The following is a 27128-nucleotide window of genomic DNA, read 5'->3' as shown; positions in this document are numbered from 1 at the left end:
ATATCTAAACTATTTCCAACTAAAGATTGAAGTAGACGTAAACAAAACCGAAATGTATTACTTCGCAATCGCAAGCTAGCTACCACAGCAGCCACCAGGGCGCATTATTTTCAGCTAGTGAGCATGCAGGGCAGCCACCGTCTGATATATTGCAGACATTTCAACACATTCATTGAACTAACCCGTAAAATGCTCACAGAGGGTTAATATTTATTATTTCTCTACTGGGAATAGTGGATTTTCTTTTTCTGTAGATTCGTAATTGAATGTTATTCTTTGAAGAGTGGAGAATTTCTTTAATTCTACAGAAATTTATTTGAGGTTGGCAACACTGAATCTCGCACTGTGTTATACCAGCTGTGCTGATGTGCTCTGTGAAGCTGCAAGTCACCTTGGGAGGGATTTAATGCCTATTACGCTTGCACGTTGCCATAATACACGTTACAATGATTTAACACGCAATGTCTGAAATTACTAATATAAACATGTTTAAATCTAAGAAAGTGTTCTTATAAGCATGTTTAATTCACTCGTATTCCATGTATATTAGACATTTTATTATTTTAGAAGGAACTATTTTAATGTGCAGAAGAAGTTGACAAGCATGAGTTTGGAGACGTTGTGCGTCTAATAGCCAATCAGGAACTATTGTGCCACGTGCATTTATTTACATTTACTTCAATCTTTAGCTGGAAAGAGAGTAGGCCTATGTCAATTTTTAGTTTTTTTTTTTTTTGAGAAAGGGGGTGTGGTATATGTATAGAAATCTTATTTTAACGCTTATTTTCTGTAAGTTTAGTTTTTTTTGTAAGATTTTATTTAATTTAAAAGCTGAAATTTTCAGGAATTATTTGGATATTTTGCATGTAAATTACAGAAACAATATCTTTCTTTTTTTAATTTTTTTGTAATTTGAAGATGTTACAGGGGATAATATACTGAAAATATTTGAGAAAATATATATATATATATATATATATATATATATATATATATACATACGAATAGGGGAAAAAATTATTTCTCAGTAAGGAAATAAATTAAAGAATAACTACTTTGTCAGCATAAAGTCAAGTCATGTGTACATGAGTTGTAAAAAGATCAGCTGTCTAGCTTCAACAATTTTCGGGGAAATGTTTCTCGTGTGAGATATAATTTAACATTGTCAAGATAAGGAATTCCGTATCCTCTTTACATGAATACCATTATGATTGATTGCTACAAAAACATCCATGTTACAACAAAATGAATTTGTTCCTGCAGGGTCAGCCTTCTGGCGAAGCATTCATTCAGATGGATTCAGAGCAGAGTGCATTCCTATCGGCACAGCAGAAGCACCATCGCTACATGATCTTTGGGAAGAAGCAGCGTTACATCGAAGTGTTTCAGTGCTCGGGTGAAGACATGAATCTGGTGCTTACTGGCGGTATACCTGCCGGCGCTGTGTCTCCTGCCAAGGCAGCTGCTCTGTTATCTCCCGGTATGTTGCCACCTCACCCTCCACCTCCCCTTGGTAGTGCAGTTGCCGCCACCTTGCCACCTCCTACACCTGCTCTGCCCCAGGGTGCTCTTCCATGGGATTCCTCTGCATTAGTTCAGGCACAGGTTGCAGTCGCCCAGCAAGTTCAGGCACACGCTTTGGCCCAGGCCGCCCAACAGAATCTGATTCGTCAGTCACAGGCCCAAGAAGGCCTCTGGTTCATGAACCAGCTGGCCGTTGCTCAGCAGCATCAAGCTGCTATGGCTGTCGCTCTTGCTGCTGCCACCTCTTCCAGTAACTCTGCAAAACAAAATTGGAATGAACTTAATGGGAATGCGACAGCAGTTAGCTCATCGTCTGGTCAGCCCACGAACTCTAGTGCTTCTGTTTCCCTGTCCAAGTCCACTTCTAATGCATCGAACACGCAGTCACAGTTGGGTCCACCACCTGCTTCTCCGGCATCCTCGTCTGCATATGGAGCTCCTTTGATTCCTCACACTGCATCCTTGAGCCATCCGCCACCAGTTGCTAGTGCACCTCCAGGGTTGTTTCTTTTGAATATGCCTCAGCGTCTTCCGTTGGGAGGTACTCCTCTCATTCCACCCCCACCTTCGGCTGGACTCGGTGCTACGTCGAATTTTCACCCCAAAGGTCCTCCTCCGCAGCTACCTACTGGAGCATCATTTCCCCCTGGAACAGGACATCCACCCCCAACTCACGGAATACTTCCTCCTCTCATGCAGTCGCCTGCTACTGCGGCAGCACTCATGGGTTTGAAGCGTTCCTGGGAGCAGGCCTTCCCTTCAGATATTCAAACCACAGGCACGGTTAAAAGGCAGTGGCAACAACCCCCACATTCTACTGCCACAACATTCCATCCATCAGCAGGGTTGCCAAATGTTGCATACCAGGCATCTTTTTATCCTGCAATTTAAAATGTCCTTCAACATTCCATGGACATGTCCCAAAATACATTCCTTTCATACAGCATATATGTAAATAATGTTGACATTATTTTTAGATATTTTCTTCTACTGAGATGTATACATTTTATCCTAATAGCCCACATCCATATGCTGAGGCGAGTTATATAATAGGCTCTAGAAATGTCAGGTAGTTAGATATATGTACTTACATTCCAAGTTATTCCAGTTTGAAAAGTATTCTCAAGGTTTTCTTGGCAGTTCGTGTAATTTCGTTTGTATGGTTTCAATTACTCAACTCTAATGACTAATTTGAACATTCATCATAAATGTTTAAATCTATCGACTATCTAGAATGCTCATGCACCGTGGCTAATTCTTTTTCCTTTAGTTTCATGGTGACATTTATAATCTCGCATTTATGTTGCCTATATAAAGCTAATAAAGGAACTTGTAGTGATTTGCTAATAGAATGTTAGATAATGAATTGATCTTCCGATAGTTTTCTTACTCAGATTTCAGTTACATGCTGAATTTTTTATTTTTAAGTCTGATATAGGCTAAATACAGCTTGATGGTGCTCTATCCTTTTATCTGCTCAATATCTAATGAATTTGTACAAAGATTTTTCTTTTGAAAAGCTTATTTTTGGTATTGCTATAACAAAATTTTTCTATATTTGCAATAGATACTGTTTATGTTTGATATATATACTATATAAAGTTGTAACTGAAAGCGCAACAATGCCGTTTGTGTCTGTACATTTCCAAAATATTTAAAAATACTTGTAATGTTACAATAGTCAAGTGCCTTTGGAAAACATAACATGTGCCTTTGCTGGAAACTAACATTGCTACTCTGTGGGATATATGAGATTTTTCAATGATCGCATTAGGTTGTGTTAGTTCGGCAACTCTTAAAGAACACAAATATAAGTGAAGTCTGATTTTGGTCTCTGTTCAGTACCTTTAGATGAAAAGGTTGTGGATTTTTGTTAGAAGTGATATCTAAAATACATCAAGATAATATAGTAGTTAGTGTACAACTGTTTTCCATTTTAAATTTAAGATTTAAAGGAGACAGATAAGACAGATATAGGATATATATGTGTATTAATTTTCTGAATATTTCTATTTTTTTTCTTTTGTTGCACTTGTTTCAGTAAGTAAATTGGATAGTTGGTTGGTGAAAGAAAGCAAATGTTCTTATTTTTTTGGAGGAAAATGATCGTAGTTGAGATTTATTTATGAAGACTTTAAAGTCAAAATAAATTGTAGAAGCTTTATCTGTTGATGGCAGCTATATGTTATTTTATTAATATGATTTAATGTATTTTCCACTTGTATTTTCCTTGAAGGTTCTCAGGGTTCTGACTTACTACACATGATGATACACAAGCTAATCTCTGTGGAGTGAAATGTGTAATTCATTTCTGGTACATACATACATACATAAATGTTCTGCCCAAGGGTAGGTCTTTCACTGCAAACCCATCATTCTCCAATCTTTCCTATTTTCTGCCTTTTTCTTAGTCTCTGCATATGATTCACTTATCTTAATGTCGTCTATCATTTGATATCTTTTTCTGCCCTGAATCTTCTCTCATTCACCATTCCTTCCAGTGCATCCTTCAGTAGGCAGTTTCTCCTCAGCCAGTGACCTAACCAATTCCTTTTTCTCTTTCTGATCAGTTTCGGCGTCATTCATTTCTGATATATGGCGTTAATATGCACTGAGAAGTTTCATGTATCAGTGATATGCTTCGAAATTACAAAAATTTAACCTTGTTTCTTTTTTTTTTCTTTTTTTCTTTTTTTTTTTTTTTAAAGGGCTTATGCGTTTTTATATATTAAATTTCTCTCTCCTAGAATTAAGTTTTTAGTTCGTTTTCTCATATGATATTTGTTGACAGCCATTCATTTCCATTTAGTTCCATTCCACAGACCACCAGGATGTGATAACAGCACTTTGAGAGCCACTTCTCATGATTTTATTACATGTTGATTTAGATTCATTTTCCGGGCTGAGAGGCCGTGGTCTATTGTTTGGTTTTCTACCAGACATTTCCTCTGCTGCAGTTGCAGACGAAACGTCTGGTAGAAAACCAAACAACAGACCACGGCCTCTCAGCCCGGAACATGAATCTAAATCTATAGACTCCGGCCGTGAAAGCCTACACTACAAGATTTATTACATGTTGTTGAAATAAATGTATTGCATCTTGAAATGCTTTTAATTAAGAATTATAAAAACTATTTAATATTTAAAGGTTTGCATTTGCTTTCTTTCATAGTAGAGTATCTTCCAACAGAATGATTTATGAAGCATGTTTGAATTTTTTTGCCCCATGAATTGGAACTTGAGTGATATCGTCTGTTAAACTGGGTTTTAGGGGTACATCCTGACTAGGCGACCTCTTTCTCCTTTCATGTCCTAAGCACACACCCAGTACCTGGTCTTTGTATGTATATCTAGTGCAACACTTTACTACAAGGAAACAAGTTAACGGACTGATTGACTGCACCTTGGACACCAGAACGTGTTGTGTTGTGATGTAGAATTTTCCTTGTTTACACTTTGCTATAACTTTTTTGAAAGTGTACAAGTGCTGAACGGAGTTGGGCTTGTTGTCGTTTGTCTCCCCACAAATAAAATTGTGTGGATGTAGACTGATGTGTGATCAAGGTTTAGATATTACTTCATATAACACACCAGAGCAATCCATTAAAAAGATGTTACTTGCCACAGACAGACCTGATTGTTATAATTGTGAAGTGACGTGTCTGTTATTGACATTTATCTTTAAATCTAACTCGAATATATTTTCATGGATTGCAAATTGAAAGCCTCTTCTAAGGGCTACCAATCCAAATTGTTAAATATACAGTCTTTCATAAGTCCTTGAAATATTTTTAGAAATTTCTCACAAATAAATTATGCAACAGATGATGGTAATTCTCATGGCGATCGAGATAGATAGTTTCCATGCCGTAGTTTTCCCCCTAGGAGACATTAGTAGCAAATATGGCGTTCAGTAAACATAAACAGTCATTTTGTGTGTTTCAATTTCTACTCAAAAGCCTCATCCATCATGACTGTACAACAATTATTCCGATTAGAATTCCAGAAGGCAGCATCTCTGTTTTCAACAGTATCAAAAAATGGTTTGAGAATTTCCAGACTTACATAAACGTGTTGGAAAACTGACTGATGCCACAGCTGAATGAAGACAAAGATAATGATTACATCTTTCAACAAGGTAGCTGCCGTAAAGGGTAGGATGCAAAGATCAAGAAGATGACACGTTAATGTCGTGGCCACCCTGGTTGCCGGATTTAACCCCGTGACTTTTTCTTGTTGGGATTTGTGAAGGATATTGTCTTTGTGGTTATGCTCCCCACTAATCTTCAACTGCGTCACCACTGCTGTGGCTCTGGTGGTTTCTGATATTCTGACATACACGTGGGATTATTATGGGTTATCAGTTACAGTAGAACCTCTATTATCCGTTGTAATGAAGAGGGTGGGCTGAACAGTTAATCGAAAAAATCGGATAATCTATAGCCTACCATAAAAATTTTTCGTAAATTTAGTGAATAATACTTACACTTTGTTAATTTCTTCTATGACCTTTGTATTTAACACACTAGGTAGTGGATCAAAAGTTTACTAATTTAAATCTCATTGTCAACGACGGGTTTTTAAGGGGCAAGGAAACTCCTTGTAATGGCTGCCTGTGGAAAGATATGAATAGTAGAGGTCTCGTGTTGTAGATTTACATACTTCATACACTCCAAACTCATATCCTGATGCGAGATGAGCCACAGTGTCTCTTTCCCCAAACCACTCAGTTATTTACACTCTTTTCCCAATACTTAGCACAACAAGATTTCTTTTGATACCCCTAGAAGACATTTCATATAGAAATTATACAGTACAACTTGAACAGTAGACCATACTGTATAAGGAAAAAGGCTTGTAATAACATTCTCTAGGAAAAAAAATAATATGCTAGTACAATGTACAGTACTTCATATATTTCTGTAGTATTTAGTATTTAGTATGGTTTATTCTCACTCAAACCTTTGGTCCTACTGGCCATTCACATTATAGTATTCAGACCAGCAGTCCCTTTCATATACTATTTACAACTTGCACACCACCCGATGTTAATGACCGACACCTCTTCATCATTTAATGTTCATCCACTATGTCTTTCATGTTCGTTCACCACACTTCCTATATTTCTGCGTTTATTAGCTATTCCTTCTTTCCTTCTAATCCTACCATCTACTATTTCCTATTCCTAATAACAACATAACAATTACTTTTTCTACTCTGCATTCTGACAGACCCAACTTATTTACAAATCACTGCAATCATTTTACTGTACTACAGTCTTAACTAGGCCTACCCTCTATTATTTGCCTTACATCTATCTATATTACTTCTTTGTTCTACTGATACCTATCTAGTCAAGTCCTACTTTTAGCTCCTCTACTCTTCCTATCTTTACAGTACGTCCTACCCATTCCTACTAATTAAATAAACTCATCGTGACCCTTTTCCTCATACTTAAACACTATTCATCCATATTCACTGCACCCTTAAATTAATCCTTCATTCCACTGACACACCATTTCCTTAGACTGTATGATGGTTTGTCCTTGCTATTTCCTCTATCTGCTCTATTTACCTTCTCTATACTTTCATTTCTTACCCCTAACCCCTCTTTCTTATCCCTATCATCTTTCTTCTGCACCTTAACCTTTCCCAGCTGTTGGCTCACGTTGGCTTCATTTCTTTCGCTGACACCACACATGTCTACATTACCGCTCTTATTCGTTTGACACATTACACCCTTGTTGCGACCTTGTGGTGATGTCACTACAGATTTCCTCCATGCGTCCATCCCACTTTTCTCCTCTCGACTCCATGCAGTCTTCCCTCTATCTTCACCTTTCGCCATCCACCGGGCCGGGGTCGTCGGTCTGCCGCATGCTTCTCGATCGGAATTTGCTGTCCTCGACAAAACTCCGACTTCCGCACTCTCTAGCATGTCAGGTTTCTTGCTCTTCACGCCTTGGTTTCTCGTACTAAATGAGTTTTCCTTCACTATCCCCATTACTTTATCCTTAAGCATTTTTCTTTTTTCTTTGCTTATATTTTCACCTATTCCAGATTTATTCAGGCTGTCCAAACATAACTCTACGTCGAAAGTCTCGCCATTAATTTTTAATATTTCTGTAGTAAAAAAGGGAGAGAAAGACAGACGAATAATCCACCAATCGGTTAATAGGGTGACGGATAATCGGGGTTCTACTGTATCACATAGATGTCTGCCATATCAGAAGAGATGGAGAGATTAAACATCTGTGAAATATATATAAAAAAAAACTTATGAGTTTGCCTCTATTTCTATATAATAAAATTTGGTATCCGTTGCATAGTTTATTTGTGGTGAATTTCTAAAATGTTTCACGGACTTACGAAAGATGGTGTATAAATTACACTGGCTTCTTGCTCTCTGTTATGTATCGCTTTTGATCACGTTTTTGTTAGCTTGATTTTAAATTTCATTTAGTACTGACAAATTATATAAGAATCGCTAGATCATACCTTGTTGTTAAGGTTTTGCAGGTAACCTTCATGTTGCTTGGCTTGTTGGATGGATACCCATAGAACAGGCTTTTGTGTAAGTTTGGATAAAACTGGTGCTGGGAGAGGATTTAGATATATTGTGTGTGTTCTCTACTCCCTTCATTGATTGGGAACAGGGCGATGGGTTACAAATTTTCTATGGGCTGTTGAATGGAGTATTGGATTGGAATGTTATTCTCACAAGGTTTGGATGCAAATGACAAAGCGGCCATAAAATTTCCGTATCGAAATGGTTGTATTTCCTACTTGCACTTTCTTTTCAATGCATCATTATATAAAAAAAAAAGTAGCCTTCAATTAAATTCTTTTTGTGATTCTGCAACACTTGAAAGCTTGTTTAGTAATGACTAATGCAGTTCGGCCTAAATAATAAAGTATTACTTTCATAGTCTTTACATCATTTGTAGTATTTTTAAACTGATAAGCTACTTCGATCTGTGTACAGAGGACAAGACATTACTTAGCAAGTCATGGTAGTTGTCGAAGATTGTATTAAAGACAGCCATTTTCTTGGGTATTGGTTAGTTTGTGGCAGCATGTCTAGGTACAGAAAGGCTGTTGCTACTCGTGGGGGATACTGCACTGTTCCTAGTACAGAATCGCCCAAATCTTGTGGAAGTTTCTATAACTGTTTGTTGTGGGGACAATGTTGAACGGACACGGGACCAAGCACGATCCAAGGTTTAAGGTCATAAGAAATCTATATTAGATGAATATTTGGCTAGCTCAAGTATGCTTCATTAAGGGTTTGGTATGCCATTTTATAAGTGATATTGTTGTTGATATGTATAGCAAACTCTGTTAGTAATAAGAAGTGCATATTTGTGAACACTAGAAAATGGGAACTAACAGTGTAACTTTTGTTTCCATTCCTTTTTTATCTTGTTAGTTCTGCTTATTATTTCTCAAGTTTATTAATAACATTTTGTGTAATGTTTTCTTTTACAAAACAAAATTTTCAATCAGTTTTAATTTTCTGCCCTATATTTTGGCCTTGGAAGGTATATAAGGGTAATATATTTTTTATTTTTCAGAACGACATTGTAGCTATGTAATTCAGTAGTGCAGTTGTCACAGATTTTATATGATACAATTGCAATATTTTGTTCTCTTTTTGGCTTTCGCTAGAAGGTAGCTGTGGTAGCCTAATATGTCTCTGATTGTGGGTTACTTGAATCGAATTCCTGCTGTGTTAAACTAACAGCTAACCATTGTACGTGTATTGTCGACTTATCATTGAAAGACCTCGTTGCTTTTCTAGCGAGAGTTAAAAAAATCATAAAGAAACAGTAGTGCTGTATTATTTTTGTATCCTTTCATGGACTAAGGAATATGATGGTTGATTAATAAATTCCGACTTTTTTTTTGTGAAATTTGTTCACAGCTAATGAGGTTATATTTGTTGGTGTCTTGGGGTGGCAGTCTTTTTTCTTGTGATATTGTGAGCAGTTCATACAGAAAATCTATTTGTTTATAGAATAAACAGTTCAATACAACAAAATATTGCTATATATATTACATCTTGATATCATCTTTTTTAGTTTTGTTGTAACAAACGCGCCATTGAATTAATACAATACATTTGTTAAATCTTAATGTTCTAAATATTTCAAGAAAAAAGACTTTAAGAAAGAGATTACATACAAATCGTTGCTATGCTGAGCCTTTGCAACCTCACACCTTCTGGAAGGTAAAGGTAGGCGGACTCTATCAAACTTTGTAGTTCAAGTTTGTATTGTTTTTGTGGGTTATGTTACGCTTGCTTTCATCTGGTTATTGAACTATGGTCTATGGATTTAGGAATTTAGTCTTTGAAGCTTAAATTTTTGCATGCAATCTAAGAAACATGGCCTTATTTATCTGCCTCAGTGAAAACTCTCATAATGGTAAAATTGTCTGGTGATAAGAGCAGAAATTCTTACAAAATAGGTATAACATTTTAAAAATTTTCATCATACTCGTAAATTAAATTTAAAAACGAGTTAGAAATTTCTATATCATAAAACTTGTTAATACTTGCCAGTGAAAGTAATGCTATAATTATCAACAATTTAAACATCAAAGAAATATTTTATGAAGCTCCCTTTAGCAAAAAAAGCCACTTTTGACAGCTCTGTATTTTATATTTTTGAACTCTTTCCATTCACTTCCCGGATCCCTAAGCAAATAGGGAATGGATACATTACTCACTTCTTTAGCACCACACAAGAAGTGGACACAACATTGCCACATAGATATATTCCCTAACTTTCCTTCCATGCTTATCTACCTGCTTATGCACCCACCTGCCCTCCAGCTGTCAAGCATCGGGGTGATAGAAGGTGAAATGTTATTTGCAACATTGCACCAGAGCTCTGTACATTCCATGTACTTTACAGAGATGCCAAAAGTCGAATCTTTCTCCTCGACCGTATAGTTTGTCTTACTGACATACACGCACACGCACACTAATGAAACCGCAGGTATATTTTTATGACAAGAAAATATCATGTTAAAGTTGAAACAGGGTGTGAGAGAGAGCATTTCTGGAAATCTTCGTACTGTATATCCCTAGTGACTTCATGGTTTTCCTCAGTTTCATGCTAGAATAATTAAGAAAATGACGGCTGGTTATATCACTACCTCATTTGGAGAATCATAAGCATTTTGTCAGCCCATAAACATGATATATCAAAACTAATTCCTCTTACAAGTACTGTATAATCCCGAATACCATCCACACTTTTTTTTTTTGCAAAAACATTGCTTCTTAAAATCTTACTCAAGCCTTGCATATTATGGTCTCATACATTGTTCCGAATTTGGCCCTTAGACATTTAGGGTGTATGTCTTATTCGGGGGTGGGTAGTATTCGGGATTTTATGGTATGTCCTGGCTTTTCCATGTAACATTTCAATATACCCTTTCCTCCATATACAATATATGCTCTCGTTTAGACAATCTTTGTTTTATATTGAGAAGTACGGCACAAGATCAATTTTTACCAAGTGAAGCAAGATCCAGGTGTTACCAGGTATCCCTCCTTCAGGTGGATGTCAGCATGCTTTTGGTGTGGTGATAATTACATATGAGTTGAATATAGTGCTTACATTTCAGACTGGTGGTGTACAATATTGTCACAAGTTAAAAACTCTTAATGAATGCATGTTGGGTGAGAGATTCGGTATTTACTACATCACATCTTAGTTAAATATTTTCGTCATGGGGAAACTATTTATCAATCCATTAGCATTATTGGCCTGAATATAGCTACACTTATCCTTACTCAAGTTGCAAAATTAATTTTGTTTATATAAATGAAAAGAAATAAGAGGGAAACCTTGGTTCCCTAATATCCGATGAATGATGTTTAAAATTGTATTTGTAACATCAACGGAAACATAACATTGTACTGTCATTACATACACATGGACATTAGTCCATTTCAGCAATTTGAGGTTTTACAGTAAAACTGAAGTGCATTACATAGTTCATACATTTTCTAACTTCCTTCTTTTGCACACACATACTCTCTGTGCTCCGATTTTGGCATTGTTGCGCGATTATTATTTCCAAATGTTTATCTTTTCTATATTGTCTCATATACTCTTTGTTTTTGCTATGTGCCTACATCTTGTTATTAGTATCTGATGTCACAACATGTTGCAGTCCATAAACTACATTCAGAACTTTTGTTTTATTGCATTCTAATCCAAAACTTAAAAAAAAGCTATTTGTGATAGGTGAAATCTGATTGAAGATTGTGAAAGTTCCTTAAAATTTACGTATTTTACTTACAGTATATCTAGTGATGTCTCTTTCAATTTAGAATTGCCAGGCAATCAAATATGTAAAATAATCATAAATTGTTGCGTACTTTTGTTAAAAATGTTATAGGCCTAATTTATAAAATATTTGATTTACAGTGAATCAAATGACGTGTATATACGAGGCGTGTTCTTAAAGTAAGTTCCAAAAGGGTGTAGTAAGTAAACGGGAAGATATTTACAAACCATTTTCGTTGCATTGTATTCCCCACACTTCAATTACTTCTCAACATAATCTCCACCATTATTGAGGGATTTATCGAGTCGTGGCACAAGTCTTTCTATCCCCTCATTATAGAATTTGCCCGCCTGCGATGCGAACCACTCCTGCACTGCTGTTTTCACTTCATCATCGCCATCAAAACATTGACCACCAAGGAACTTCTTGAAGTGCAGGAAGAGATTAAAGTCACTCGGAGCCAAATCCGGGCTGTAGGGGGGATGGTCAATTTGTTCCCAGCCAAATTTCGCGATGAGATTTTGGGTGTCAATGGCTGTGTGTGGCCGAGCGTTGTCATGAAGCAACACAACTCCGTCGGTTAGCATCCCATGTCTCTTGTTCTGAATTGCGTAATGGAGCTTCCTCAAGCTCTGACAATAGGTTTCTCTATTAATGGTTTCACCCCGAGGCAAGAATTCAATGAGTAGGACTCCTTTTCTGTCCCAAAAAACAGTGAACATGATCTTGCGTGTTGACATGGTTTGTTTGAATTTCTTTTCCCTTGGCAATGCAGTGTGCCTCCATTCCATGGATTGCTGCTTCGATTCAGGTGTCATGTGAGACACCCAAGTCTCGTCACCTGTCACGATATGGTCAAGAAACTCATCGCCTTGCTCACTGTAACATATGAGAAAGCTGAATGCACTGGAAGCTCATTTGGTTTTGTGTTCCTCGGTGAGCATCTTGGGTACCCATCATGAGCACAATTTTCGATATCGTAATTGATCTGTCAAAATTTTGTAGAGAACACTCCGCAACATTTGTGGAAAATTCAAAGAAAGCGAAGAAATTGTGAACCTCCTGTCCTCATGAATTTTTTCATCGACAGCACGCACCAAATCGTCATTGATCAAAGATGGCCGACCGGTATGCTGCTCGTCATGCACAGAGACACGGCCCTCGTTGAACTTCCTAACCCATCTCCATCACTAATGGTATCATCACCATACACCTCACAAAGTTGACGATGAATGTCATCTGGTTTGATGTTTCTCACATTCATGAAACAGATAACAGACCACATCTCACAGTCGGTGGGGTGCTCGATCACTTTAAACATTTAAACTGATCACAACTAACCACACACACGGACTGAAGCTCTGAAACTGCATGCACAGCGTGCCTGAGGACTGAAGAAGAAAACACGCATGCGCAAAATAACGATTGCAGCGAAGCGACGACTATAATTGAAAATGGAACTTGCTTTAAGAACATGCTTCGTATATTCAAAGCCCTTTATTTACTCTTTCATTGACATACAGATTTCATTGTTCTGTCTTGTATGATTTCTGAGTTATCACATGTTGAAACATACTTTTGTGTTACCCTGCTAGCATTTAATTTTCATCCATTTGTAGGTTTGCAGATAGAATTTATTCAGCGCAAAAAATAAAATAATTATTTATTTGCTTTTGTTGTGTAGTGACAAAGTTTTATGACATCCATAAAAATGTCGTAAAATGAAATGTAAAGTAATTTATTTATTCTACACATTAACTACAATTTGAAAAAAAAAAAATTGTCCAAGTGAGTCCCCATGTTGAAGCTCTACATGCATATTAATACTCTCTTCGACATTTGAACTATTTTTATTTACAATTGTGCAAAATTTGCGACAGAAAAAGAAAAATATTTGTTTATAGTGATTTAGTTACCATAACTAATGTAAATTCAATTGTTTCAATAATCACATTCGATTTGTTCCCACAAGCAATTCAGAACATGTTACAAACTAATACAAACACATTTTCAGATGCATGCATCAGTTGAGTATGTTCTCAGAACTAGTTCGGGATTTTATGTTGTTGGAATGTTTCATAAACTCTTCTTTCACGGTCTTCTGAGTTTCTTCTCACATTAAAATTATATTTATTTCCGAACTTGATTCGTCATAAAATATATCTCTATCACCTTTCAAATCAGTCATGTTCGACTATTTTTTAATCTTAACTTACCCTGTTTCGAAGTGTTTTAACCTTAACGTCAAATTAAGCCATCTGCACATGCGTGCGTAGTACAGAATTCCCAGTTCCTGTTTTTAATTGAGAACCAGTTTTGCTCATTCCAAATGAATTCCAAAGCATGTTCGAACAGGAAGTTGAGAGTTCAGAACCGGTTCTGAATCGATTGGAATGCACATTGATCTACTGCATATGAGTAGGCAATTCAGAATCAGTTCTGAACCATGCTAGAACAAAGCCATTATAAACAAATTCCTGTTGCCTGTCTTCCAGAAAGATTGTCAGATCTAATGAAATGTCAGAATTTTAGACTAAGTAATGGAAAATGAAATAATAGTGAAATAGTGAAATTTAATTAGTAGTGAAATAATTTGAAAGAAGATAAAACATCGCACAACATGTATATTGTTACATATTACTACAATCGAAGTGTTATCAACAATTTTCCCATCTCACATACTGTAATATGATATGTTACAATACTTATATCATAAATACCGGTAACTATTATTATGCTTATAATGAAATCAAAAGCATTAAAGGCACAAATCTACAAAACTGTGTATTGTTTACATTTTTAGTAATTTGGTAAGTTTTAAGAGAAAGCTATTTTTAATAACTGTTTATCTAATAAATAATGATGTTTCTGTAACATTTCGTTTTGTACTTATTCAATCAACGAATTTTACAAATATTTACATATTTTTTAAATAAATAAACGTAAAATACAAGCATGAATAGTATCATTTACATGACTTTTGCACAGTGAATATGTCTGACTTCTGAATTAAAAAATATGTGAGATGAAGGCAGAAGAGTATGTTATCACCTTTGATGTTTACATTTCTGCCATTAAGCTATGAAAAGTTACATATATTAAATAAATATGTGTATATGTCGTCTACACATCATAAAATTATAATGGTCTCCAGTGGTACTGAGCAAGATACGCGAAGTGTATGCAGAACTCACATCCCAGGACGAATTGTGTTGACTCGACATATGAACCAAATGTGTGTTGCAGATTGAAAGACAAAAGTACCCAAGCATGCAGTATCTATTCTGAAATATTTATGGGCTGCTTGCTGAACAAGCCAAGTCTCTGTTGACTGAGAGTGGTCCTGGTGATGTGATGCATGTCAGTAATGAGGTTCCTTTACAGGTGGTTTGGTAATCGAGGACTTTTATCTTGGCTTTAAAGGGTATTTGGGACACATTCAAGTTAAGTGATTCGTACGTTACTTTTTGTACTTCAGTATCTGTGCCGGTCTTCTTAAATCCCTAGTGGTATTAAGTGTTGCACCTTGCATAGGAAATAGTTTGGCTTTATATGAGTAAGTTCCAAAGATTTCTTGCAAGCATTTTGAGTTGAATATTTAAATAAGTTTTCATGTTATTAGTGTAATGTTATAGCATATAATAATTAAACGGGTTATTTATGAAAATATTATTCAGAATACATACAAGCTGTATCAAAGAATAAGGAGGTTGAGGAGGTGATAGAGGACTTGATTTGCTTCAAAAAATGTTAATACCATATTTCCGAATTCGTGTCCATTTCTGAGTTGCACATTTATAAATGTTCTTTTGAATGTCATACTCACTGGATCCATTTTTGCTCTGTTTCGCTAAGAATCACTTTTGTGATGAATGCATTATGTTTTTATAGTCTACATTCTGTTTCTCCAACTTGTAGTGATTATTAATGATGGTAAAATTTCTTGGCCAGCATGGTCTCCGGACTTGACACGACTGAACTTCTGTTGTGGGGCTTCTTGAAGAACAGTTTTGAGGTAGCAAATAAAGATGATTTAGTTACAAACAGTCGTGCAGCTGCAGTGGAGATACAACAGCAGAGAGTGTGCAGCGTGAGATTAGACTGCACTCTGAATTGTGTGTACATGAGAGAGGGAGACATTTTGAACACCTGCTCTGATAGACTTTAATGAAATACCAGAGTAGGTTATGCTTGTTCAAGAACTTACCATTATTAATTAGCGAAATAAAATTCCAAATTAGTCCATAGAGTATGATATTTGATTGTGTAACTAGAAAATGGGGACAGATTTAAAAAAAATGGTATGAACATATTTTGCAGCAAATCAGGTGCTGTATGACCACTAATGGTCTTATCATTTGATACACTCTGTATAAAATATTCTAAACTTATTTTACTTACTGTGTTGTAGTTAGGAACAGAGTTTTTCATCTTTACTTTTGCATACTGGGTCTAGTGACTCTTTTAGTATTAAAATAATTTGGACACGTGCAGTAAAAAGTAACTTCATAGTACACGTATTACCGTATTTGCTCGCGTAATTTGCGCACTTTTTAATTAACTTTGGCCACTGAAAAATTGGGGTGCGTAAAATATGCGGATTTTTCAAATAAGAGGTCCTGTTCTGAGTTTATCTCAATTAGTATATGTATAGGTAAGTATTTACGGTAGGGCTAATTTTCTATACCGGTAACTTGTCTCTACCAAGGAGAAGCATTGTTAAAGTAGCGGGACTTTGGGGTTTCTTTCTGAAGCAGGTACTTCAGTTGCTGGTGAATGACCTACGATGGACTGTAGGGAAGGAAAATCCCTACCACACTGAAAAAAATATGTACGTAATCCCTACTACACTGAAAAAAATATGTACCGGTACATAAAATGTGTGCGCAAAATACACGGAGCAAAAATAAAGTTCAAAATAATCCCTTAAAAATTAGGGTGCTTAAAATACGCGGGGGCGCAAATTATGCGAGCAAATACGGTAATTAATATTTGTGAACAATCCATAATCTGTTACTGAATGTTATGCAAGATATTTTTGGAAGAACAATTCCTTAGAGCACACAAATTAAGAGAAATACAAAAATCAAGTATAATACTTCTTAATATAAAGACACATTATTACATCTATGTTTCCAAATTTGTATTGAGATCACGGATATAAGGTATAAACAACTGTCTTAAAATGTGTGCTTTTAAAACTAATTATAAACCTTTTAGTGATACTTGATTAATTTTTGGCTTTTGTTGTGTTATTTGTTCTTAGCAGGTTGAGTAACTGCAAGCAATGGGGTGATGCTATTTGGTTGGTGACTTCTTGGGGCGATTTTTAATTCAGTGGTGACGGAAGGTTTGGTTTGGGTTGAAACACCAGTAAGTAAGAGAAAACTCACTAGTCTTTGAAGGTAATGGTGGAAAACTGAATAACAGTACTACTTTGGTATCAATAAAGCATGACAGTTACAAATAGTGAGTTTTCATTTTACTGGTGTCACTTCTCTACTTGCAAATTTTTTTTTTTTTTGCTAATGCTGAAGTGTGATTGTCTTGCATGAACGAGGAGGGTTAAGTATAGTGAATATCATACTTATTCTTACCCACTATATTCTGATTCAGAGGAGCACATTAGGGGCTTTTTAATTTTTGTTTCCCTTTGTGTTATGACCACATCCAAATTCTTTCCCCTTTAGAAGCATGTATGAATTTTTTTTGTAGGCTGCCTGAAGGGAAGCTCTCTTAACATTGAGCTTGAGAAGACAGAACAGAAACTTCGCTATTCACTGAAATTATTTGTGTTCTTATGTGTTACTGTATTTCAGCATGCATTCTTACATCGATGTTTATTCACACATTTGTATAAAAAGTAATTATGGTGAGAAAATATTTTATATTTTAGAACACGCACCAATGAGTAAAAGAGGGTTGTAAGTCTTTAATTTGATAAGTAGTGTATTTAAAGAATCATTTTCTGAGAAGTACAGGAATGAAATATGATAAATTAGTATTTCCATATATAATCAATTTGTTAAATGTATAGTGTAAGATGATGCATGCATATCTCATGACTTTTATTCTAATATTTGTGCTTTTTTATGTGCAAATGTTCTAGTTCCTTCAGTGTTAACTATCCAATTAATCTTCTTCTTAACAGCTACAAGTAACATTTATTACAAAATAATTATTACTAATGTGGGAGACGAAGGTGAAAGAATAATCTTCATATATTTACAATAGAATCGAGAGTAGGGCCTGAGATAAATGATTTCCCAATTATGATCTGATATCATTTCCTTGAGGAAGTACTTCACTATGATCATTAGAAGCTTTAATTTGAGCAGAGTTGTGACTCTCTTGAGTTTTCTGGTAGAATACTGGTATAACTATTTGTACGATGTAGTAAGTCGTGACTGTTTTCATTTTTATAATAATTTATCAGCCACCGGCGTAGCTCAGTCGGCTAAGGCGCTTTCCTGCTGATCAGGAGTTGCTTTCGGGCATGGGTTTAATTCCCGCTGAGGCTGATTACCTGGTTGGGGTTTTCCCGAGGTTTTCCCCAACCGTAAGGCAAATGTCAGGTAATCTATGGCAAGTCCTCTGCCTCATCTTGCCAAATATCCTCTCACTATCACCAATCCCATCGACGCTAAATAACCTCGTAGTTAATACAGCGTCGCTAAATAACCAAGTAAAAAAGTAATAATAATTTTATCGCACCAGCATAGCAAAATTAACTGAGAGAAAATATGGAACATTACGTCCGTATGATTCTATTGAAGAGGACAGAATTTTGGCGTAAATTCTACAGTAGACATTTTCTTTTCCATTTTAGGTAGAGATCAGTTTATTTTTCACTTACAACTTCATATTCCATGTTCCCATAGTAAATTTATATATTTATTATCCGGTTTCTTTATGTATATTAAAGAAATACTGAAATTATACAAAAAAAAAATTAAGTAAATACCATATTTGTTTCTGTTCTGATCTGATCTGATCCGATCATTAAGCAGCCTACTGTATCCTTCCCTTTATGCGATGGTCTAAAGGGCTTCACTAGTAACAATTGTGGTTTTGGGACATCACTGTAAATAATAGAATAGTCCAGCATGGAAATTTAATTTTCCAAGTAGGTTTCGTATATTGTTGACTGATTTATTGTCTGTCATGTTATTGAAAATAATCTAAATTACACACTTAGTTATTGTAAAAACTGACAATTATTATAAATACTAGAATTTTCTTTTCTTTCATAGTTTTCAGAGACAGATGTGTTAGGAATAGCGATCTTATGTTCTTTATTGGTAGTTTAGAAAACATTCTGAGTTAAACTTTGTGTACGAATGTTTTTGTATGCATTATTTGTGCTATTGAACAACAGATATATCCTGATGTTCCTTAAAAATTCTGACTTATGTAGTACTGAGAAGTGTAATCATAGTTAACCCTTTCCACTTATTGATATATAATATGATCAATGTATCCATATTCTTTTCATATTTTATGATTTTTTCAGGACACATGTATATTCCCTATACTTAACCATTCCTCTTCTAGCAAAAAGTTACAAATCAAATTTTACATGAATTTCATTTGTGCTGGTACCACTTTCTTTGCTTATATAACGAAAGTAGAAAGATCATTTACTGTGTTTCGTGTTTTAAAGTTGTTATTCTTTTTGCCTCTGTTTGCATTAGAGATTTTTCTTTGACTTGTGAGGAAATTCGAATTATTGGACCAATTATATCATTGCATAGGCAGAAAGTTGGTGCCAGTGCTTGCTAGGAACATGGTGGAGAATCATTAAGATATTGATAAAATTGGCGAATAAATGACGAAGGCACTTGTCATGGATATAATAGATGAGCTTCTCCTCTATTTAGAAAAAAATGTACTTATTACTGGAAATTAACTGTCTCAGCTACACCTTTTCCAGCTGTAATTCAGAAAAGATCAATATTATTGTATTTCAGATTGATCGAGTGAATTTCAGAAAAGGTCAGATGTAATTCAGATTGTGCTAATTAAGTTCAGAAATATTTCAGAAAACGTAAATTGTAATTCAGAAAGTATCAGAAGTAATTCAGAAAATCTCAATTGGTCAATTGTAATTCAGGAAGCATCATGTGTAAGTTCTATACCTATTAAACTTTTTCACGTTGACATACAGACACAAACAAAACAGTCTGTTGTCATGATTTGAGTTTTATTGTGCAATCTGAATAAAATCACTTTTTTTGTACAGCATTATAAACAGTCTTTGCTGTTAGTGAAAATTGTGCATAATATGCCACATTGTCTCATAGTTCTGTAAAAATATAACCATCCCAACTAAAACGTCATGACTTCTATTAAAAAGGCTCTAACTTGTACTATAAAGTTAACATTATGAAGATTTTCCAATGCTATAATATCATTGTTGTCATAGCAACCTCTTTCTTCATAGACCATGAAATCAAACTACCCATCATTACAAATCTGATGTTATTTCTTTATTAATTATTTTATAATGCTGTCTTACAAAAAAGTAGCGTATGAAACACGTTTATAATGTTATACAATTATTACGTTATAAACTTGTTTCATAATATACTATTAATAGATTAATCTCAGGTACAATTAATTGATGTTTTCTGAAATAAATCTTGACACTTTCTCAATTATAATTTACGTTTTCTGAAATATCTCTGAATTTAAGTAGTACAATCTGAATTACACATGACCTATTCTGAAATTCACTTGATTAATCTGAAATGCAGTTGACACCTTCTGAATGACATTGATTTTTATCTGAATTACAGCTGCAAAAGGTGTAGACTCCTGAAAAGTTCCTCAGTATCACTTAATAAATGGTGTTAACATTTCTTAATCAGAGAATGGTTGCCACTTCTTTCACCATTCTTCACAGTTATAATTTTTCTAATGGTAAATAATTCCTTTAATTTAAATCCATAAACAAGCAAGTAAAATAATGCGAAATTTAATGGAGATATTGTTGCTACACCTCCAAAATCTGCTACCTGCTTTTAGACAGATTTTTCAGGAGAAAGAAAAAAGCATTATCACTTTTAATTTCCTTGATTTTCAAAGCTGCTTTTGGTATAATTTCATGAAAAATGATGGAATTTTTGCCGAAAGCGACTTTGAAAATCAAGGGAATTAAAAGTGATAATGGTTTCTTCTTTTCTCCTGAAAAATATGTTTAATGCACATAGTGGATTTTGGAGGTGCAGCGATGATATTCAATATCTTTGTCCGTTGATGTCATCAAATCCCTCTTTTTCAATTTTTTTCAGATTTCCACCAAGTTTTTAGTAAGCATTTGAGATATAAAGTGAGTGAAGTGTTCTGTTGATTTTGCAGTAAACGTCTTTCTTTCAATAGAAGTAACTTTTTCATTTCTTACACTATAGGTGGTACTATGCTACCCCCACCTCATTTTGGGCCAGCAGCAGCATTTCCTCCATTTGGTCCAGCCGGCCCAGCACAGCTGATTCCAACAACAACGCTGACACCACCGCGTCACACATTCGCAGCAGCATTTCCACCTATATTCTACTGGCCATATCCATCGCCGCCAGTAAGTCCCACGTCCTACTATGGAGGAGCACTGCCACCCCTTCCGCCACCAGGTGCCGCCGCTGCAGCAATCCAGCCTCCACCACATCAGCATGGGGCTGCTCCCCCACCTCACCATTCTGCTGCAGCCACGCTGGTAATCATGCAAGGTCTTCCCTACTCGGCAAACACTGCAGATGTACTCAACTTCTTTCGTGGCTTTCCGGAGGTTAGGGGTCCACCATTTCTCTCTTAGTGGTCATATTGTAAGACTGCTCTCCAGAGTGAAGCAACCAATTATAACTTCATCCTTGTCTCTCTGTGAGTCCTCTGTTAAAGGATTGTTCTTTCGATTATTATAAACATATGCACTCTTGAAATTGTCTTACAATATGGTATGAAAATGCAGTCAGAGACATGAAGGAGAATCGTAGAATTTTAAAGCAGTTTTGATAATTCCATTTTTTTAATTGGCTTGCTATTGAAAAATTCCCAAACATAAACACATATTCTATAAGTGGAACTACTGTAAATCCTGTTGGCATCATGAACCAAAATTTTGATCACATTACCACATTACGCTTTTCCCATGGTTTACCATGTGGATGTAAATCTACTTTGCGGCAAGGTTGTTCACAAAGATGATGGAAATGGTGATGACAACGATGATATTATTATTAAAGTGAATTCATTAATTCATACGTAGTATTCTTCCCAAGGATAGGTCTTTCACTGCAAACCCAGCATTCTCCATTCTTTCCTATTTTTTGCCTTCCTCTTGTTCTACTTACCAACTCCAAGGAGGCTATATTTAATATAATTAAATATGTACCAAACCTACACGCACATAGAATTATTCAGAAACAACTAAGTAAACTAAAAAAACTCCAAATGGAAATAACATTTCAATGGATACCTAATCATTGTGGTATATCTGGAAACGAGAAAGTCGATAATATTGCAAAACAGGCAACATATTTGCAACCAAGACCTCTTCAAGTGATATCTCTGTCCATTGCCTTTGCTTCAGTAAAGTCTCATTTTATAAACCTATGGATCAACAATTGGCTCTCTTCTGACAAAGGAAAAATTTTACATTCTGTACAAAATAAACCAAATGACCTGGAAATGTATAAAAACTTGCCCAGACATGTTCAAACATTTTTAACAAGGTCACAGAACAGATCACATTGTCACACAATTGTACCTACACCGATTTCACATTTCTGATAATCCTACTTGTCTGTAGTGTAATAATCATGATGAAGATCTGGAACACATTCTTCTATACTGTCCATTCATAGACCACATAAAGTCATCAGTGCCAGTTGCAGAAGACACAGACCTGCAGTATATATTGACTACACCCCACCTCTGGCTACTAGCAACAGGCATCTATAATGAACACCGATCAAAATATCCCTCATTTCTCGTGAAAAACAACTGAATGGACTACAGTGGACTATAGTGGACTTTATGTTGTCAGCAAACAGCTGGATACATTAAGACGATTGATTATTCTATGCATATGATCCATATATATATATCAATGTTGTCTATCATTTGATATCTTCTTCTGCCCCGAACTCTTCTCCCGTTCACCATTCCTTCTAGTGTGCATTCTTTAGTAGGCAGTTTCTTCTCAGCCAGTGATCCAGCCAATTTCTTTTCCTCTTCCTGATTAGTTTCAGCATCATTCTTTCTTCACCCACTCTTTCCAACACAGCTTCATTTGTTATTTTGTCTGTCCACTTCACACGCTACATTCTTCTCCATATCCACATTTCAAATGCTTCTAGTCGCTTCTCTTCACTTCATTGTAATGTCCATGTTTCTGCCCCATACAATGCTATGCTCCAAACAAAGCACTTCGATAGTCTCATCGTTAGTTCTTTTTCCGGAGATTCGCAGAAAATGCTCCTTTTTCTATTAAAAGCTTCCTTTGTCATTGTTATCCTTCTCCATGTTTGCAGTTTTTCTTGGGAAAGGTAAATGCGGTAGCTTCCCACTGCTTTCCGCACACACTCTCTCTTTCACATCTTAAAAGATCCCAGGGGCCACAGCATGGAAGTGAGGAGAGTGGATTTGACTAATTAGTCCCTCCAGACTTCACTGATATTTACCGCAAAGATTAAATATCAGTTCCATCAGGGTTTTTGACTCGATCAGAGACCGGGAAATCCCAATTAGGCTTTGCCCCCTAAAGTGAATATTCTTCGGTATAGTTCATGCCGTCGATCTGGTTGGCAAGTTGGTATAGCGCAGGCCTTCTATGCCCAAGGTTGTGGGTTCAATCCTGGGCCAGGTCGATGGCATTTAAGTGTGCTTAAATGCGACAGGCTCATGTCAGTATATTTACTGGCATGTAAAAGAACTCCTGCAGGACAAAATTCTGGCACATCCGGCGACGCTGATATAACCTCTGCAGTTGCGAGCGTCGTTAAATAAAACATAACATTTAACATTTAGTTCATGCCCAATTTGAAATAATTTTGGTGGCACAATAAAATCTTGAAGCAAGATTGAAGAACTGAAAAAATTAGAGCATTAACAAAACACTACTTCATTTATTGTCATGTAAAACTTGCAGGGATTTTTATTAAAGAAAAATAGGCTGAATAGGTAATGATTACTTTTTATGATTACTCCACTTTAATTTGTGCCCTAGTCCACGCCTGTGGAGTAACGGTCAGCGCGTCTGGCTGCGAAACCAGGTGGCCCGGGTTCGAATCCTGGTCGGGGCAAGTTACCTGGTTGAGGTTTTTTCCGGGGTTTTCCCTCAACCCAATACGAGCAAATGCTGGGTAACTTTAGGTGCTGGACCCCGGACTCATTTCACCGGCATTATCACCTTAATTTCATTCAGACGCTAAATAACCTAGATGTTGATACAGCGTCGTAAAATAACGCAATAAAATTAAAAAAAAAATTTGTGCCCTACAAGCAAATTATATACAAACATTTATATATTGTCATTTAATAATGGAAATATTCAACGTCAGAAGCACTGCCTATTTCATATTTGATATGCATATATGCGCAAATTGTCAACTTCTTGTCTCTGAATGCAGTTTTGATTATTACCTGAGTCTTGTTGCATGAAGCACTGGGTGCATTTTCATTAGATTTGGGTGTAACTGTTGCTTACAGATTTAAAAACTATTGTAGTGACTAACTAGTTTGAAAATTACATTCGTCTAACACCTGCATTAAGGTACGGACAATGGAGGAAGACTGGAGGGGATAGTATATATTGTGGAGATTATATGAATTATTGCAGTCATATGATGAAATGTCGTGCACAGAATTTATTGCCTTTTGTTCTTTCCTATTGAAGAAATAACGAAGGAGTCAAGTTATCCATTTTACCGAGTAATGAAATTTAAGTCATTGATTGCCATTTCTTAAAAGCACTAGAATTCACCAGTATAGGGATAGTATAGCTCAGGTATCGCGTGTTTGCCTACTAATTAGGGGCTGTGCTCTGATGTATGTTCGAAACTCCCTTGGCCTGGTTGCCTGATTGGGTTTTTCCTCCCCAAGGTTTTCTCCAACTAGGGTTGCCAGGTCTCTCATATTTTACGGGTTCTCCCGTATTTTATCTACATTTTCGCCATTCTCCTGTCTTGCATATTTGGTAATATTTTCTCCCGTAATTTATTTATTAATTTTTTTATATATTTATTTCTTTAAATGGTAAATATGAATAGTGCTGTGATGCTGTGAAATGTAATATAATTACACATTTTAAGTGTAATCTACAATGACAAATTCTCATTTAATTTTCAACTGTTTTGTAAAGGGAAATTTCAATTTATTGCAAAAGTTTCTGAATGAATACAAAACAAGTGCTATGAGATTAATTTTAAATTACTTTTGTGTGCAGATGGTAGTATAGTTGGCCATGGAATTGTATAGCTATGATCTGCTTATAAGCACTGATATATGGAGCTTAATATTTTATTAGTGAGTTTCTGACGCAGAATTATAATCTGATACTATTATTTTTAAACGTCTTTCAAGTGATAATGTTAGTAGCATAATTAACTCTTTATATATTATGGATAAATCTTAAATTTACTTTTGGTCCTATTTGTTGACATGGTTTCTATAGACAAGAATCATACAATTTATTACGGATATAACTAATGAAATATTGTGATCTTGTGGACAACTATGTTATGCAAGAGTTTAATTCCTGTTATATTTCTTACGACTTTTGAAGATATTATCAGTTTCTAGTGAATATTTAAGTTTTTTTTTTTACGTGTTTCTAATTTAGGTAAACAAACTATTGTATATATATATATTTTTTTTTAAGACTTATTGATCGACCTCATTGTAATATTTTATGTCTTTTGCTGAAATTTGTGATGGATTTGTGTAATTATGGCCGATACTCCCACAACTTCAAATAGTATGCACAATACAAAATCCTTCGTAAATTGTAAAATCTGTCACAAACAGTTCACAACCAGAGGAATTCATATTCACATCAATCGATGTCATAATAACGACTCTTTATCCCAAGCTGTTTCTAATGAAGAAACTACTGTTAATACTCAAAATTCAGATAAAAATGTATCACCTAAGAATTTACGTAAATGTGAAATATGTGGCCGTCTTTTTAAAAGTGTTAACCGTCATATTGTACGTGCCCATCCTGAAGTACATAGAAATATCATCAATCACTCATATAATGATCCTGTACTCAACAATGAATTCACAAATTATTGTAAATGATTTCCTACGTTTTCTTATCTTAATGTTTTTTCTTTTTTTTCCCAAGTGTCACAAAATTGTTTTGTTTACTTATTATTCTTTATGAATTGATTAGTAGGCCGATCTTTCGAACCCTTATTTAGGGCGGCTTTTGTTTCTACAAATTATCTCTATCTATATATATATATAACATTCTTCTAAAAGTAAAACATGTCGAAATGTCATGATGGAACATTTTGACAAGTATTTAAAAAATCTCCCTTATTTTCAGTTTGAAAATCTGGCAACCCTATCTCCAACCATACACTGAATGTCAGGTAATCCCATGGAGAATCCTTGTGACTCATTTCATTGAATACCATCTCACTATCACTAATTCCGTCGACGCTAAATAACCTAGTAGTTGATACAGCATCATTAAATAACACATTAATAAAAAGCACTGGATCAGTACAATGTATGTTTAATCAACAGTCCTAACACTGATTGGAACCTCATAATTGACACCAATAAAGCATCACTCTTGAGGCAACAGAAATAATTAGGGTGGCCAGTTCCTTTTCTTCTCCATTGCATACATCACCAACTAGTAATAGTATTTCTCTAATCAGACTTGAAATGTACGTATGCAACAATTACTGTTCTTCCTCTGACACATATCATCAAGTGAGATGTACTGCCTGATAGATGTATTAACTAGAACCTCAGTCAGAGATACAGTACAATGTGAGACTAATAGAAAAACATTGTTTAAAAACCTGGTCGAGAACTATGAATTTTTAAGGTAGATTTCATTTTTGTCATGGTTACTTTGGAGTGAGTGTCAGGTTACATAGATTTATAGTGTGCAAAAAGAAAAAAAAATAATAATTTTTTTTTCTAATAAAGGACTTCCACAAGAATTTACTGTTACTGTGTTAAATCCCAAATCTCTCCTCAGAGAAGGCATATGTCACTGTTGATAGTGATTCGTCCGTCTGAAGGGAACGTTAAGCCTGGCAGCCCCCTTTGTGCTATTCAAC

The 27128-nt window shown here is 35.4% G+C and overlaps 1 protein-coding gene across 9 annotated transcripts in view; it reads left to right on the top strand.

Annotated features, from left to right (window-relative positions):
- Positions 1-27128, top strand: part of fus (epithelial splicing regulatory protein fusilli) — a 544142-nt gene that overhangs the window by 479524 nt on the left and 37490 nt on the right. For 3 of the 9 annotated variants that reach the window (XR_011333184.1, XM_069831352.1, XM_069831351.1), the window contains exons 11-12: positions 1264-1480; positions 21240-21613. Coding sequence is in view for 7 of the 9 variants with exons in the window: in XM_069831352.1 (XP_069687453.1) it covers positions 1264-1480; positions 21240-21613 (591 nt within the window). In the remaining 2 variants the exon portion in view is untranslated. Of the gene's footprint in view, positions 1-1263; positions 9453-21239; positions 21614-27128 lie in introns of those variants that run through there. The other 6 variants (XR_011333185.1, XM_069831355.1, XM_069831353.1 and 3 more) reach the window with 2 other exon arrangements.

The sequence above is a fragment of the Periplaneta americana genome, chromosome 7, assembly GCF_040183065.1.
Source record: "Periplaneta americana isolate PAMFEO1 chromosome 7, P.americana_PAMFEO1_priV1, whole genome shotgun sequence".
Classification (NCBI taxonomy): domain Eukaryota; kingdom Metazoa; phylum Arthropoda; class Insecta; order Blattodea; family Blattidae; genus Periplaneta; species Periplaneta americana.
This window is presented reverse-complemented; position numbering and strand designations above follow the sequence as displayed.